General features: G+C 39.1%; 2 protein-coding genes across 2 annotated transcripts; one reads left to right on the top strand and one right to left on the bottom strand.

Moving 5' to 3' along the window:
* Positions 1-696: 696 nt before the first annotated feature.
* On the top strand, positions 697-1908 carry LOC144703266 (protein STRICTOSIDINE SYNTHASE-LIKE 10-like). Its single transcript, XM_078575396.1, has 2 exons — positions 697-1254; positions 1316-1908. Exons 1-2 carry the CDS (start codon positions 734-736, stop codon positions 1797-1799), a joined length of 1005 nt encoding a protein of 334 aa, XP_078431522.1. The 5' UTR covers positions 697-733; the 3' UTR covers positions 1800-1908.
* Positions 1909-4703: 2795 nt separating this feature from the next.
* On the bottom strand, positions 4704-11519 carry HOS1 (ubiquitin-protein ligase). Its single transcript, XM_078575386.1, has 10 exons — positions 11222-11519; positions 10713-11091; positions 10485-10619; positions 10222-10394; positions 9222-9629; positions 8983-9141; positions 7799-8293; positions 6799-6930; positions 5537-6033; positions 4704-5009 (listed from the first exon to the last, which is right to left on the bottom strand). The coding sequence occupies exons 1-10, from the start codon at positions 11261-11263 to the stop codon at positions 4859-4861; spliced, it is 2571 nt and encodes an 856-aa protein (XP_078431512.1). The 5' UTR covers positions 11264-11519; the 3' UTR covers positions 4704-4858.
* Positions 11520-14765: the final 3246 nt, after the last annotated feature.

Here is a 14765-nt window from a genome sequence, read left to right as displayed (position 1 = left end):
ACTCTCTCTCTTTCCCTCTCTCTCTCACTCACTCTCACACTCTCTCTCTCTCTCTCTCTCTCTCTCTCTCTCTCATTCTCTCTCTCTCTCTCTCTCTCTCTCTCCCTCCCCCTTCTTTGCTTCCGCTGCTTCCTTGCCTTCTCTCCCGCTCTCTTCTGTCCGGTCCCATGATCTCTCTTGCTCCTTATTTTCACGTAGAACAATGATTCCACAATCAATGCAGACTTTAACCGGACAACTGCGCTCTCTCTCTCTCTCTCTCTCTCTCTCTCTCTCTCTCTCTCTCTCTCTCTCTCTCTCTCTCTCTCTCTCTCTCTCTCTCTCTCTCTACCACTCTCCGCCTTCGGCCCACCTCCCACAGTCTCTCCCTCTCCAGCTATCTCTCTCTCGCTGTACACCCCTCAAATCTTTTACGTCATGCTTCCTTGTCTCTTCCCAACATACTCAGACCCTCTCCCTCGGCGGCCTTCACGGCCCTTCACAAAACCACGACCCCACCGGCCAACAACAGTAAAGAATACCCAGTCGCGCGCGTCAATCCACAGCAGCCGACGATAGCACAGCGATAAATCTCCAAGCCGTTACTTCTCCGGGTAAATCCGCCTATCTCCGCGCTGCATGACTGCCTGGCTTCTGACCTCCTCCATTAAAGCCACAGCGCCATCTCTCGTCTATTTAACCCCCTCCCCCCTCTTCCATCGACGTCTATCCAAACCCAGACCGAGCTCCAGCGATGGCGACCCCCCTCTTCTTCTTCTTCTTCTTCTTCTTCTTTGCTGATCAGGTGTTAGCGGCGCCGCGAGTGAAGCCGCTGGCGGACCTGCAAGTCCGGGCGGAGCTCGCGCTGGACCCGGCGGCCGGGCCGGAGAGCATCGCCTTCGACAGCAATGGCGGAGGGCCTTACACCGGCGTCGCCGACGGGAGTATTCTCCGTTGGAACGCCTCGGCTCGCCGCTGGGACCCCTTCTCGAACCCGCCAAGGCATGGAAACGAGACTTGCGGAGGGCCTTACCCGCAAATCACGGAGAACGTCTGCGGTAGACCGCTCGGCCTTCAGTTCGAGCACTCCTCCGGCGATCTCTACATCGCCGACGCCTATTTCGGACTGATGAAGGTCGGCCCCGACGGCGGAACCGCGGAGCCCGTCGCGTTTGAAGCCGAAGGCCAGCCGCTGTTCTTCACCAACGGCGTCGACATCGACCAGAAGCGCGGCACCGTCTACTTGACCGACAGCAGCGCCCATTTTCGCCGCAGGTGAGCGAGAAAAATCTCGATAATTCGCTTGATTATCGTATAATGAATTATCGAGTTTCAGAGATTTCTTGATGCTGATGCTGACGGGGGACGCGACGGGGAGGCTGCTGAGCTACGAGAAGGGGACGGGGGAGGTGAAGGTGCTGCTGAGGGGGCTGGCCTTTCCCAACGGGCTCGCCATGGATAAAGACGGGGAGTTCTTGCTCATCACGGAGACGACGAACAGGCGAGTTCTTCGGTACTGGCTGAGAGGCCCGAAGAAGGGGAAGGTCGACGTGTTCGCCGATCTTATGGGATTCCCCGATAATATCAAGAGAACGGAGAGAGGGGATTTCTGGGTCGCGTTGGGGTTGGGGAGAGCGTCTGCCGAGGCGGAAGCGCCCGTGCTGTGCCCCGTCGCGGTTCGGCTCGCCGTTGATGGCGCTGTTGAGGAAGTTATGGAGGATTGCACTGCGCCCGGCGCCATTAGCGAGGTGGAGGAGAGGAACGGGGGGCTCTGGTTCGGCTCCGTCGTTCGGCCTTACGTCGAAGTTTACAATATGTGATATCCATGCAGTGTGGCCGCTGAAGGGCATGCACCGTTGTAGAAGAGAAAACGAGAGGAGGGGATCTTGGGTCAATAAAAAAAAATCTTTAACTTTGGTCCTTTGTTTATCTATTTCTCTGACGTATCTCAAGACGCGTTGAGTAAAGGCTTCTGTTTTTTTAAAAAGAAAAAAAAATTTCATCCGGCCGTGGCGTGTAAGTCCCTGATTTTTTACCTGGTTTATTGAATTCCCATGTCAGAGTGATTGTGGCCTATTGAATCAGGGGAAGACGATACTACAGAAATTTTTTTAATTAAATTTACCCCACCCTTCAACCTCTCGACAACTCAGTTTTCAGCGAACCCCATGCTAAATATATCCTATCGTACAAAAGGAAACGAATTTATCTGCGAGGAACTGAAGAGAGCAGTTGCGGTTTTCCGCTAGAATCGAAACCGATTTCCTTTTCATCTTCTTTGCTGCAGATAAACTTGGATCGGTTATTTATGTAAATGTTCAATTACGGAGAGTAAATGTTTCCTCATTCCCACGCGCCAAAAACAACAAAGATGAAGAACAAGGCTTGGCCATTTGTGGAAATTTTCGATAACAATTAATAGATAGTTCCTCATTCCCCATGCGGTATGTCCAAATTTTGTTGGCCCAGGAACCTTTAATCAAAATGGATTTAAATTATTTTCCCATCCGGCGCAGACCCATTGGTGTCCTGGAGAAGGACGTCCTTATGTGGATTATTGCATGCTTACTCTACGTGAGGAAACCCAGGATGTTTTTTTTTCTCATTAATACATGTTCTTTTGATTCCAATGTATAACTCGAGGATTTTTATAATAGTTATAAACGAATGAACGCGAAATATGTACCACCTATTCAGTTCGAGTCATGGAGTAGTTACTCTTCGAAGAAGCAAAGAAGATGAAAAAGGCTCAGAATTTGTAGAAAGATTCAAAAACAGATGGTAGATGGATCTTCATTCCTGCCCAGAATCTCCAAATTTTGGTGGCCCCGAACTTTAATCTAAATGGGATTTTTTTTTTCATCCGCTGCAGACCCATTAATGGCCTGAAGGAAGAAGATAGGTCTTATGATTTCCAGCGTGGTAAATTTGCTTGGTGAAACTCAGAGGGGCTCAGACTTCTGCATGTTCTTCAGATTTCATCGAAGATCTTATTATTTTTTTAATAATTCTTGAGGAAGAAAATCTAAGCATGGACCAGCTATTCAGTTTTAGTCAAGGTGTGGGTACTCTTCAAAGCAGCAAAGAATATGAGCATGGAAATATTCAATTACAGGTAGTAGCTAGTTCGTCATTCGCGGAATATATTTGAAGTTCATGGCCCAGGAACTTTGTCCAAAATAGTTTTTATATCATTTTCTCGCGTTGCAGTCCAATTAATGACCAGAAGTAAGAACAAAATGGTTTTTAGGTGGATTCATCCATGGTAACTTAACAAGAAACCCGGAATGGCTCTTACAACTGCATGTTCTTCCGATCTCATCGCATATCGTAAGGATTTTTTTATTTTTTTGGAGGAAGAAAATTTAAGTATGAACTAACTATTCAGGTCCAGGTATAGTTACTATCCTCTGGTCCACTCTATTCATCTTCTGAATCCACCCAACCCCCCTCTACTCTTCATTGGTAAAATAAGGGACCTCTGAATCTCATTTATGACACTCTAGACTCTCCCACGAAATCTTTGAGGCTCCATGTGAGGTGGTTTTCAATGTCAATTGATATTTTATTTGTGCGCCATACAAAACCAGAAATCTATCTATCTGCCCTGAGATTGTGTGATATTTTTGGGACCCAAAAAAAGTACCCTTTAATCTATTTTAGTAGATTTTGATGGCAACTTGAGTATTAGAGAATTACCTTGAACAACAGATTTTTTGTTAATTAATCATGGAGATAATGTAAATTATTTCGGGCCAGAAGATGGAAACTACCCTATATCTATTTTAGTAGATTATTGTTGGCAACTTGAATATTAGAGCATTAGCTTGAACACTAGATATTCTTGTTAATTATTTCAGGCCAGAATATGGAAACTGCCCTCTTTCTAATTTGGTACGTTTTTGTTGGCAAATTAAATACTAGAGCATTACCTTGAACATTAGAGATTTTGATCGTCCATCACTCATGAAAAGAAGGCAAATTATTTGGGACCAATAGACGGAAACTGCCATTTATTTATTTTAGTATGTTTTTGTCGGCAACTTGAATGTAAGAGAATTACCTTGGACAGTAGAGATTTTTATTGTCAATTACTTTTGGAAAGAAGGAAAACTATTTAGGACCAGAAGATGAAAACTACCCTCTATTTATTTTAGTATATATTTACTGGCAACTTGAATATTTGAGAATTACCTTATAAAACATTAGATTTTTTTTCGTCAATAAATCTATTTTGTAGATTTTTATTGGCAACTATCTTGAACTGATGTTAGAATAACTATATTCTCAGTTACTCATGAGCCTACTATGGAAACCTATCATGGAAGTTAACCAAAACTTTATCTAACCTATCCATAAGATAACATAACCTTGGGAATCCTAAAAATTTTAGTAGAACATGTTTTGGTAACATTTAATACTGGAGTTACCTTTCGAAACCGTCAATATCAGGATGAAAACCTCAAATGGGTCAATGCTGCAGCACCAGTAAAACACAGAAGGCAAACTTGATGACACCTAATGATATGCTTGGACTCCTACTGCATGAATCACGTATTATAGATTAATGTTGTATTAATCAAGATTCATATACCAGAAGAAGAAGAGGCCATTTACATTAACAACAGTTTAAATTCCAAAGCTGGTCTTCAGTAATTATTATAATGTTAAAATGATAATGTGAGCTTGTCATACAAATTCATGCAATTTGCTAATACCAGGAGAATTAAAAGCATCGGAGCAATTGAATATTAAAATTTTGCCAGGAATCAATGGCTCAACCCATGACTTCTTAAAATGGGAATTTTAAATGTTTTCTGTACAGAATTTTTTTTTCCAGATAGCGTTGTCGGATCTAAAAAAATAGATGTTGATGTGTTCATATTCCCTGCCTGCCTCTTCGTTTAAGAGAGAGCATCCTACTGCCCATGGATAGCTCGGCTCTATCGTCATCTTCACTAGAATCATCTGATCGCCATCTTGGCACACCGTTGGTCGTCATGACCATGGGTGTCTCCCTCTGTTCAAATCTACATAAAAGATTGCATAACGACATAGAATCAATACTCGTGTTACAGTTAGGAAAACTAGGAGGCTTTAGAATATTTGAAACGGCTATAAGTTGACATAAACCAGAATTAATTTCAGGAGAATCAACGAGGTCCAAATATTCATTGAAAACAATAATGAGTTGAAATTTCTTCACGAATAAACACACGGAAAAATTAGATAAACATGTTTGAAACTCACCTCAACAATGGCGTTCAGAATTTCGGCAAATCCTTATCAAAGACTAAATCATTTTTATATTCATTAAAATCTAAGATATTTCATCAATGGAATGAGCTTTTTACATGATAGAGAACGAGAAGATGACGCAGAAATGTTGGGTTAACAAACATACTGGACTAAAATCTTTGAAGAAATATGAAAAACACCAAATAAATAATGCAGAAAATTCATCCTTTATATTCTATAACAGCCAAATTGTTTCGTCCATGGAAGAAGCATTTTACAGGATAGAGAATGATAAAGGACGTAGAAAATGTTGGGTTACCTCTGACTCAAAGCTTTATGCTTTTCTTGACTTGCTTGATACCCACCACGAGCACTAGACGGAACAGAATCGGCTTGCCTTACTCTAAGAGAAGAGGAAAACTTAGCCTTTTCTGTGAAACCATCAGCATTTCTGCCTTGAGAGCGAGTAGGAGCAGCTGATTTACTCAATTTCCATTGAAAGGGTGTAACTGGGGAGCCTATAGATCTTTGACTTGATAGATCAGCATGTTTTTGCGTACTCTTCCCAGCAGAGAAACCATTGGTAGCACGAACTTCCCCTTTGAGATTATACGACACACGCCTTACAGAGTCCTCTTCGCCCAAAACAGAATAATACGGATTGAGAACAACCGGCGGCTTAATAAATCCGTCGGCGGAACTCAGAGATTCTTTTTCTGAACCTACATACGTGACTTCAGAGCAACTGACGTCATTATGACTTTTGAATTTGAGTTGCAAACGCTGCACCTCGGGCAGTAGTTCTAATGATTGAACCTGTCAAATCAAGAAAAGGCACAAAAATCTTTATAATATTGGCCGTGTACAGAAATTCAACTTGCAAATAACTAACACAAAAATTCTTCACAATCTTGGCCATGTAGAGAAATCTGACTTGCCAACAACTAACAAAAGTTTGGAACAGCCATAAGTATGTTCAAAATCAAGTAAAATACATTTGAAGACCTCAAACCCTTCGAAATCAAGTATGTGTATCACACTTACCGTACCTAAGTGATTAGTGCAAGATCCGGACACATGGTACATTATATTTAGAAGAGCAATTTCGAAGGAATATTTCATATTGTTACCTCAAATATTACGAATTGCCCTAGTGCATTATCTTCAGAGATTGGATAAATTTACGGTAAATAAGTAAACATTTGCATTGTTTTCAAGAACTTGTGATGTGTTTAAGATAGACTTTTTTTTGAAAAGTATGTGTTTAAGATAGATATAGCAGGACGGATTAGAGAAGCCACGCGAAATACAAGGAATGGAGCAGGAAGGATGGGCCCTTTATTTAGCCTTCCTCCTGTCTAATCAGAGGACAGATCTTTCTACACTTGAGATAAAAATTGAGAAAAAATTTTGTTTGAAGTGTCTAATCATACTAAAAACCCTTCATTTTCTCAATACTAACATTATCTGATTATGTTTAAAATCAACAAACAACTGCGAACTCGTTTTTTGGCACTCGCCTCTTTCAAATGGTAGGCAATGATGAATTCATGGACGAAACATAAGAGACAAATTACTTACGATCAATCCTTCTCTCCACAGACTTATCGACTTTATCTTGGAAAGCTCCTCCTCGGAAGTAGTCTGACAAAATTTCTGCTCCAGGTTACGCAATTTCCTGTCTATTTGATAGGCTTCAATGTACCTATGTCGCTGGTAAAAAAGACAAAATTAAGCAATGAAGGGACCAGAGAAAACGGAGAAAGTTGACATCAGCTGGCACTAATTAGCGTTTGAAATCCTCAATGACGATGACAAGATAATAAATCACGAGTCGCCAATGTACGCATCATTTGTCCAGGCCAGGATGTTGATGACCACAATAAAGTAGTCGCCGCCACTTGTCCATGACCAGGATGCTAATGATAGAATCTCATAGTCACCATCATCTAAGTGGCAGATGATGATGAGGATGATGACGACGGTGGGACAAAACCCCTCTGGCTGCTGCTTTGAGCTTCTTATCCTTGTCCAAGACGATGATTAGACGATGAAGAAGATTTTATCGACATCTTTGACATTCGTCTAAGCTAGGATAATGATAAGAATAATGAGATAAACATCGTCAATTGTCTCTGAATAGGATGATGACAACAAAATTGTCACTGTCATCTAAGCCGTGGACAATGACAAGGACAACAGAGGGACAAATCCCCTCATCTACCCACCGCCACAAGCGTCTTGTTCTTGTTCAAGATGACAATGATGAGATTGTCATCATCATCATCATTAGTCTGCAACAGAGATGGCAAACCCAACCATCAACGAATGAAATCAACAATTTTCAACAAGATGGTTAACATCTGCTTAGCATCAACAGATGGTCCAACATGAATATTATCTTGGGGACATTTATGCCAATATCATGAGTATTGGAAGGGCGTCAACTTTCTATGATGGGGAAAATTCAAAATGAATTCACAGAACTGTTTAATTACATCCTCAACAAATAACAATATGAATACATGACGAAATCACAGAGGAAAAATCAAAACACAGAACCCCAAATAGTAGTATATACCTGAAGATAGTACACAGCAAGAAGGCTACCAATGATTGATGAAGGTTCTTGGCAAGCCTTTTCGTATAGAGACTTATGTATAAATGGCTCCTCGTCAGAACTCCAAGGCAGCTCAATCATTCGATCCACTAAATTTCTTCGAACACACAGCAAACAAATCTCAGTAACTAAAACCTTAACCTCATCAACGCATAGTTCGGAAGAACCAGCCCTGGTTCTACGATCCTTCGCCATTGTGCAGTACGTTCTCTGGAACACAAATGCTTGTGTCAACAGGCCGCACTCAATTCTCACCCGAACAGCAGTGACAGCTATATCAAAGGGCATTATATGGGAAGTATCATGCTTTCGAACAGAATCTGCAGAAAAAACATCATGGCCACAGCAACGCATGACCATAAGCGCAAGCTCAGGCCTTTGGCGTTCCAATAAAACTTCTGCAACCTTTGGATGTGTATCTGGGCCTGTAATTTGAGGGAGAAGTTCGCCAGCTTGCTGCAAATAAGACAGAACCAATTATAAAAGTATTTTATGAGAGGAAATTCTTCAATAAAAGATTTTTTTATCAGAGGAAACGAACGGATGAAGAAGAAAAGGAGAACCTTAACGGCTGAGAGAAGAAAGTAGGAATATATTGATGCAAAAATGTAATGTAGGAATCCCTGGAAGCTAGAAGTTAGTTTCCTTTACTTGTCAAATATTATCTTGGAATGATTAGTCAAAAGTGAATCCAGTATAATTGGATAGTTTTCCTTTCACTGTATAACTTCCTTTTTTGTTTACAATATCGAATCGAACTATAATTTGATGAACATTCACTTCAGTTAGTCAATTGACACATTGAATGAAATGCAATATTTATTAAGTTCTTTCATCGATTTTCAGCACCACGAGGCTTTACGAGTAATAATTATAAAGGCATTTCGATGAATAAAAACGGGTTACTTCATTATGTTTGGCTTTCAGAGAAACTTGGACAATTTGTGGAATGCCTGAAGCATCCACACATTTATTACCGAATCCTTTTACTAACTCCTAAAAGAAAAGAGTAACATAATAGCTTTTTTAAAATGCTTCCAGGTTTCTTCAAGTCATCCTAGCATGATGCTTAAAATGACATATTACAGTTTTTAATCAAACCAGTTTTCATTTAAGCAAAAAAAAGGGGAAACCAATGGCATTACTTGAAGAGCATCATCCGAATGATCATCCAGAAGATAGAAGACAAATGATTCCAGAATTGATCGTCTTTGTAAGCCAAAGGAGTCACCAAAATCATATACAATATTCCTCCAGGAATCATCCGACAGAGACCAATGGCGGTCAAACAAATAATACAAAAACTGCAGTAGAGTTAAGGTAAAAAAGTGATGGGGTAGATTAACAGTAAGAGAACAAACAAGTATAAGAAATCATAGGATACTATAGCTCTCTTTGCAACAGACATATCTGAAGATCCATGAAGAAATAAAATATCAGCAGCTGAACGCAAATCCAAGAAGGGGTAGATTCCTAATATTCCAGTGCCCGCAGACAAATTTGATAGCGCATTTGTATCCCTTAGAAGAGCTCTGGCATCTAATTCATCCCCTGCGGACTGCGCAAGATCTTGCCCAAGTTGTAAATTTGACAGTGCATCCTCTATGAAAAGAGTTGACTCATGCTGCATAGTTGATTCAGATGTAAACCCAGCTGAATTGGGCCACGATCTTTTGACTGCCGCTAATTTCCTTTCACGAACATCAAAACTCCAAGAGTCTGAGTCTGGGAAACGTGCCTCAGTGTTATCAAGAAACTTATGCCTAACGCACCAAATAATGATATCCAAGTGCTGTTCAAAAACGAGAATTAAACAAATAAGAGAGAGAAATTATGACTTCAAAACGTTAAAAGTTTTTCAGAGAGACAAATATTAGCTATAACACAGATTGCACGAATGACCATTTGTTTATATTTCAACTGCAAGACTCCAGAATAAAGATCATATTATAGGTTCAAAGACCTATCTTAAGTACACAAAAAATATTTCTAGCTTCTATATCAAATCGTTAGGATACAGAAAGAATAAAAACAAAAGATCTTTATGTGCCAACTTCATATCCCGAAATTCACAACATAAACAACAACGCGCATTTTTCTCCCTTTTGCCAAAGTTAATTTTCAGGAATTTGCTAAATTATTCAGACCTCTTATATATATTTGTCCTGATTTCATTGGCATATTCTTCCACAAACTAAAATGTAAATAGCAGTAGAGAAGATAACATTTCAGGCATTATCGTTTTGCCCTCGTATGGTACTTGATCAACTTAAAAAGATAAAAATCAACACCAGAATTTGGCTTACAATTCTCGCAAAAATTAGTTAGTAGTCGTTAGGTTCGCAGAAACAAGGCCAAAGATTTTCTTCTTATGGAAACTTAACTTGTTTGGTCTTCGATGTATTCTCCAATAGCCAATGTAAATCATGAAGCTCTGAAGAGAGAGATCCGGCAAATGCTGATTCCAAAATTGCCAGAACATTTGATATGCCAGTTAACGACACGGACAACTTCTGTAGAAAGTTCATCTTGTTTTGGAGTCCATCTTCAAACGCATCTGCACCCTCGTCAAGGGAATCTTTTGCCAAAGGACTAAATTCTTCAAGAAAAAAAATACACAAAAATAGATGCCACGCTCAAAGGATACATGTTTGTCGAAGATCTTGAAGAACACTCTTGAACTTCAATCTGCACCAGTTTTTCACCACAACTTCATCCAAGAGAAACGCAACAACTGGGTCGCTTGATACAGCATTTTCATCCAGACAAACATCAGTAACATCTGATCCGTCGGTTAAGAAGATTAACAAGACTTAAAAAGAAATATATCCGCTGAGAAATGTTCAATCCACTGAGGTAACAAGCAAAAGGATACAGTGGCAGATTGAAGAAACCAGATAATTCTCCAAGGCAACATCAAAAAGAGAATAGAGACGCTGAACGTCCAAGTGTTCTCCAGGGTAAGTTTTTTCATACCCCAGATCATCCTTCATTTCGATAAGCCCGGCCGCAAGGCATTTGTCAAAAAGACGAAGACTTGATCTCCCACTCGGTCGCAGAGCTGTCCTGCAAATCGGGCAAGAAGAACAACTTCGACTACACTCTTCGCACAAGGAAGCGTGGCCACAGGGGCTCAAATTATGCTTCACATAACGTCCGCAGGTGGTAAAATCAGCAAATGCCCGGCAAAATTCCACCTTTGCTTCCTGACACCACTCCGAAACATCGGTTGATGCAAATTGAGATAACGCCTCCTGGTAGAAATCATAAAAACTAAGTTAGAAAAGGAATACCCACGTAAATTGGAGGCAATCCCGGACAAACAGCATCAAACCCAGATGACAGGAACTGCTAAGTAAGAGAAAGAACAGCCAAAAACCTTACATTTCGCAAACTGAGGTCAGCACCCGTAGCAGATGCGCTCATCTTGAAGTTCGATGAACGAATTGCGAGCACGGCAAAAACCCAGGTTTCGAAACGAACCCAGATGATCAGAGACCTCGGCTGGCCGAGAATGAATCGCTGGAACGAATTGCTAAATTGGGTTTTCTGTCCGAGGGGAGGGAAGGAGAGAGGCTTCGCCCTTCCCTCTCTAAAACCTTGGCAGGCTGGCAATGAATTCTAGGGCTCGATGCGGGTTAGGCTTGCCGCTTCTCTCAAAATTTCAATAATGGCGGCCATTGAGATCTGCAAATCGCTTTAAACCACGAAACTTCTTAAATCGCTTGTTTCTGTTTGAATTAAATAAAAGAAAAGTTCTTGGCAATTTTTTACTTGCTTACATGGGTTCCTAAACTAGTATTAAATGATGTAAAAAAATATGGTTTTGTAATTGACATGAATCTGTTGTCAGAGATCAGTAAGGGGGACTGACTGAACCACTTATTTAAGCTTTTGGATTTAAACAAAGTATTTGATGTTTGAGAAGTTAGTAAGCTTGCTCATGATTACTTTTCTCAGGAATTTATGTCATTTTTCTTTATTTGAATGAGAAGAAGCCTGTGATAGCATGCATGATGAATCAGGACTAAAAGTTTATGGTTTAGATTTGTTATATATGATATTTCTCGATGATATTGAATGGCAACAACATCATTTGATGATTTCATATGTATATAAGGATAATCTCTTAGTAAGAAAACTAACGACCTGGCATATACTTTAATTGGGTTTATATTAATTTATTATGTACTTGCTTTGAAGGGACCAAATTTGATACATCATAAATTATCCTCACACTCAATAATTGTGCAAATTTATGGGTCTGCTAATTTCCTGTTATTTGTGTTAGTGGAGAGAATATTTGACCTTGTGACTCTATAGCATTAAATTTAATTATAATCGAATGAATTATATTAAGTTCTGGTTATCAACTGGGATTATATTGAGTTATCAACCCATGGGATGTGAATCTACACCTCATGCTCAACAAGTTACACAAGACTTTATCAGCTCTGTTATAGAACCCTTTTGTCATCAGTTTTGTTTGCATACAATAACGTACTGCAATAAGGATTAGTGAACTATGAAACCTTAATGGGTCATCCCAGTTAATAATGATGCATTGGGAAATAATCAAAGAACTAATTACCTAATATTTCTGCTTCCTTGTCCAAGGAATTCATCATTGTTTTCCTTCAGCTGTCTCTTCTCATTGAGATTCTGAATAATCTCATCTTGACCGCACCATCATCTTTGTGGACTTGTTGCTTCGCTCAAGCTAAACTATTTGGAATCATGTGGTTAGGAACTCATAGTTAATAGTCAAAATACAACTGCCCAACCACAAAATATATTTTGTGTCTTACATTTAAAGACCACTTTAAAACCATTACAGTGCAAATGTGACACTTATAATGAAGTATGTGAATACATGATTTGACTAAGTGAATTATGATGATTTCATAACATGAAGATCACTGGTCTTTGAGCATGTCTTCTAAATATTTGTATGCAAAGGATACTCAAGAAGGCCATCAAAATATCCAGATAGAATATCATTATCTAGTCTCACTCACATGATGAGTATGACTGATACCATAGCCATTAGTATGGAGACACTAATGATCTACAATAGATGTTCTTTTGCAAAAAGAGTTCATTGATATTATACCTAAGTGATCTGTTGTAATCTCTCAATGGTATTATACCAAATTGTCAATCAGTTTGATTCTTGTCACAGTTGTGTAAATATTCATTCGTCATGAGGCACCATGTATGTCTTGGGTACAAGCGATTGTTGTTTGACCATGACCTATGATTTCTTATTCATGGATTCAAAAACATCTTAGCTCAGGTGTTTTAATAAGTTCACAAATATAATTGAGCTGTCAAGATGGAATTTTCCACCCTTGATATAAGAGGAGACAGCTCAAGCAAGATGATATGATGAAGTCCTTGGTCAAGATAATGGATACTAGAGAAGACTTTAATGATTTTAGAATGCATTAGTACTAACTCGAATGATCAATTAGGGTTTAATAATTGACCATACCCTATGTCATCTTGGGAGAAACAAGCAGCTGAAAAAGCTTACGTCTATGAGTCAATACACTCCTTTGTATCTTGAAAGCAAAAGGTGTAGTTTGGAACCTCATGGACTCAACACCCAACCTATCGATTAGGTTAAATTCGCCACTAATTAATTAATCTTGAATATGATATAGATGATTAATTTTGAAGGCCAATAAAGGTTATCCGGCCTCTAGATTTGTAAATGATATTGATCCATGGGCCTATATAATTTAATTTTAGGGTTTTATGGACTGATCAAATAATTTTGTGGATGGGTCTAGAGGCTGGACATAGGATCAGCTCAACCCGTCTCACTTGAGGGATTGAGCAATCACTTATTTGATCAGTTCATAAGTGATTCTATCGTAGGCTTTTTTTTAATGTCATTATGATTATGCTTAGAGTCCTAGTGCCGTCATCGAGATGAAAAGACAATGATTCATGTAGCCGAACTCACTAATCATGATATCATTCAAAGCTACATGGATCGTTAAGCTTTCATCTCAATCAACGCCCTAGGACCCACAAGTTCCATCATAAATTTCTCTCTATGACGGGAGCATAAATTTCAAACATTAAAGAACTCAGCCTTTGTAAGGAATCTAGTGACGAAGCAAAAATTGGGTGTGAATTTTGTGTCGTTGTTATTATTTTGCTTCAATCAAATAAAAATTTGAATTTGTAAACTTACTCAGGAATGTATAGTTGTGAGTAAGGTCGTCTCCATAAGGATTGGCTCTTAGAGTCGAATTCAACTAATAAACACCACTAGGTGTTTGTTGTAATATCTAAGAGAGAACAAGGAAGAATTTAATAGTGATTTATAAATATTTTATTTAGAACTCCAATTTTATATATTTTTTAGTAGATATATATTGGAGATTTTAGGATTTTTTTGGAGAATTTTTAGAAGTTGATTTATAGGAGAATTTTGAGAATGAAATCCTGCACATAACCTGTTCGATAAAATGCCTAGTAGAATAAAATGATGGATTTATGTGTTTTTATAGGGAGCAAAATCGAGTTTTAATGTATTTTTATCTAAGACGTATTTAGATTAGAATTATAAATTCCAAATTTTATAGTATATTTTTATATATTTTAATTGGTCGAAAAGTATTTAAAAAGATTTTTAAAAGCTCTTGTTGAAGTCATGCATACCACGTATTCGACGAAATGCTTTAATGAATATGAATGCTTTTTTGTAAGGTTTTTTGGTCACCTCTGATTAATTTTTTATGAAGATAAAACTTAGATGAATGAAATTTGTGACTTACCAGACTATGACGTCAAGTGGAAGATCGTCGTGGGCTTCACATCTTCTCGCTCGGCGACGTCATCATTTTCTTGGCTTAGCTCACAAAGTTTTCTCCCTCTTCCACCTTTCTATCTTGCTAATCTCCCTTCAGGTCAC

The sequence above is a fragment of the Wolffia australiana genome, chromosome 1 (genome assembly GCF_029677425.1).
Source record: "Wolffia australiana isolate 7733 chromosome 1, ASM2967742v1".
NCBI classification, from domain to species: domain Eukaryota; kingdom Viridiplantae; phylum Streptophyta; class Magnoliopsida; order Alismatales; family Araceae; genus Wolffia; species Wolffia australiana.
Note: the sequence above shows the minus strand (reverse complement) of the source record. Positions and strands in the feature narration are given on the sequence as shown.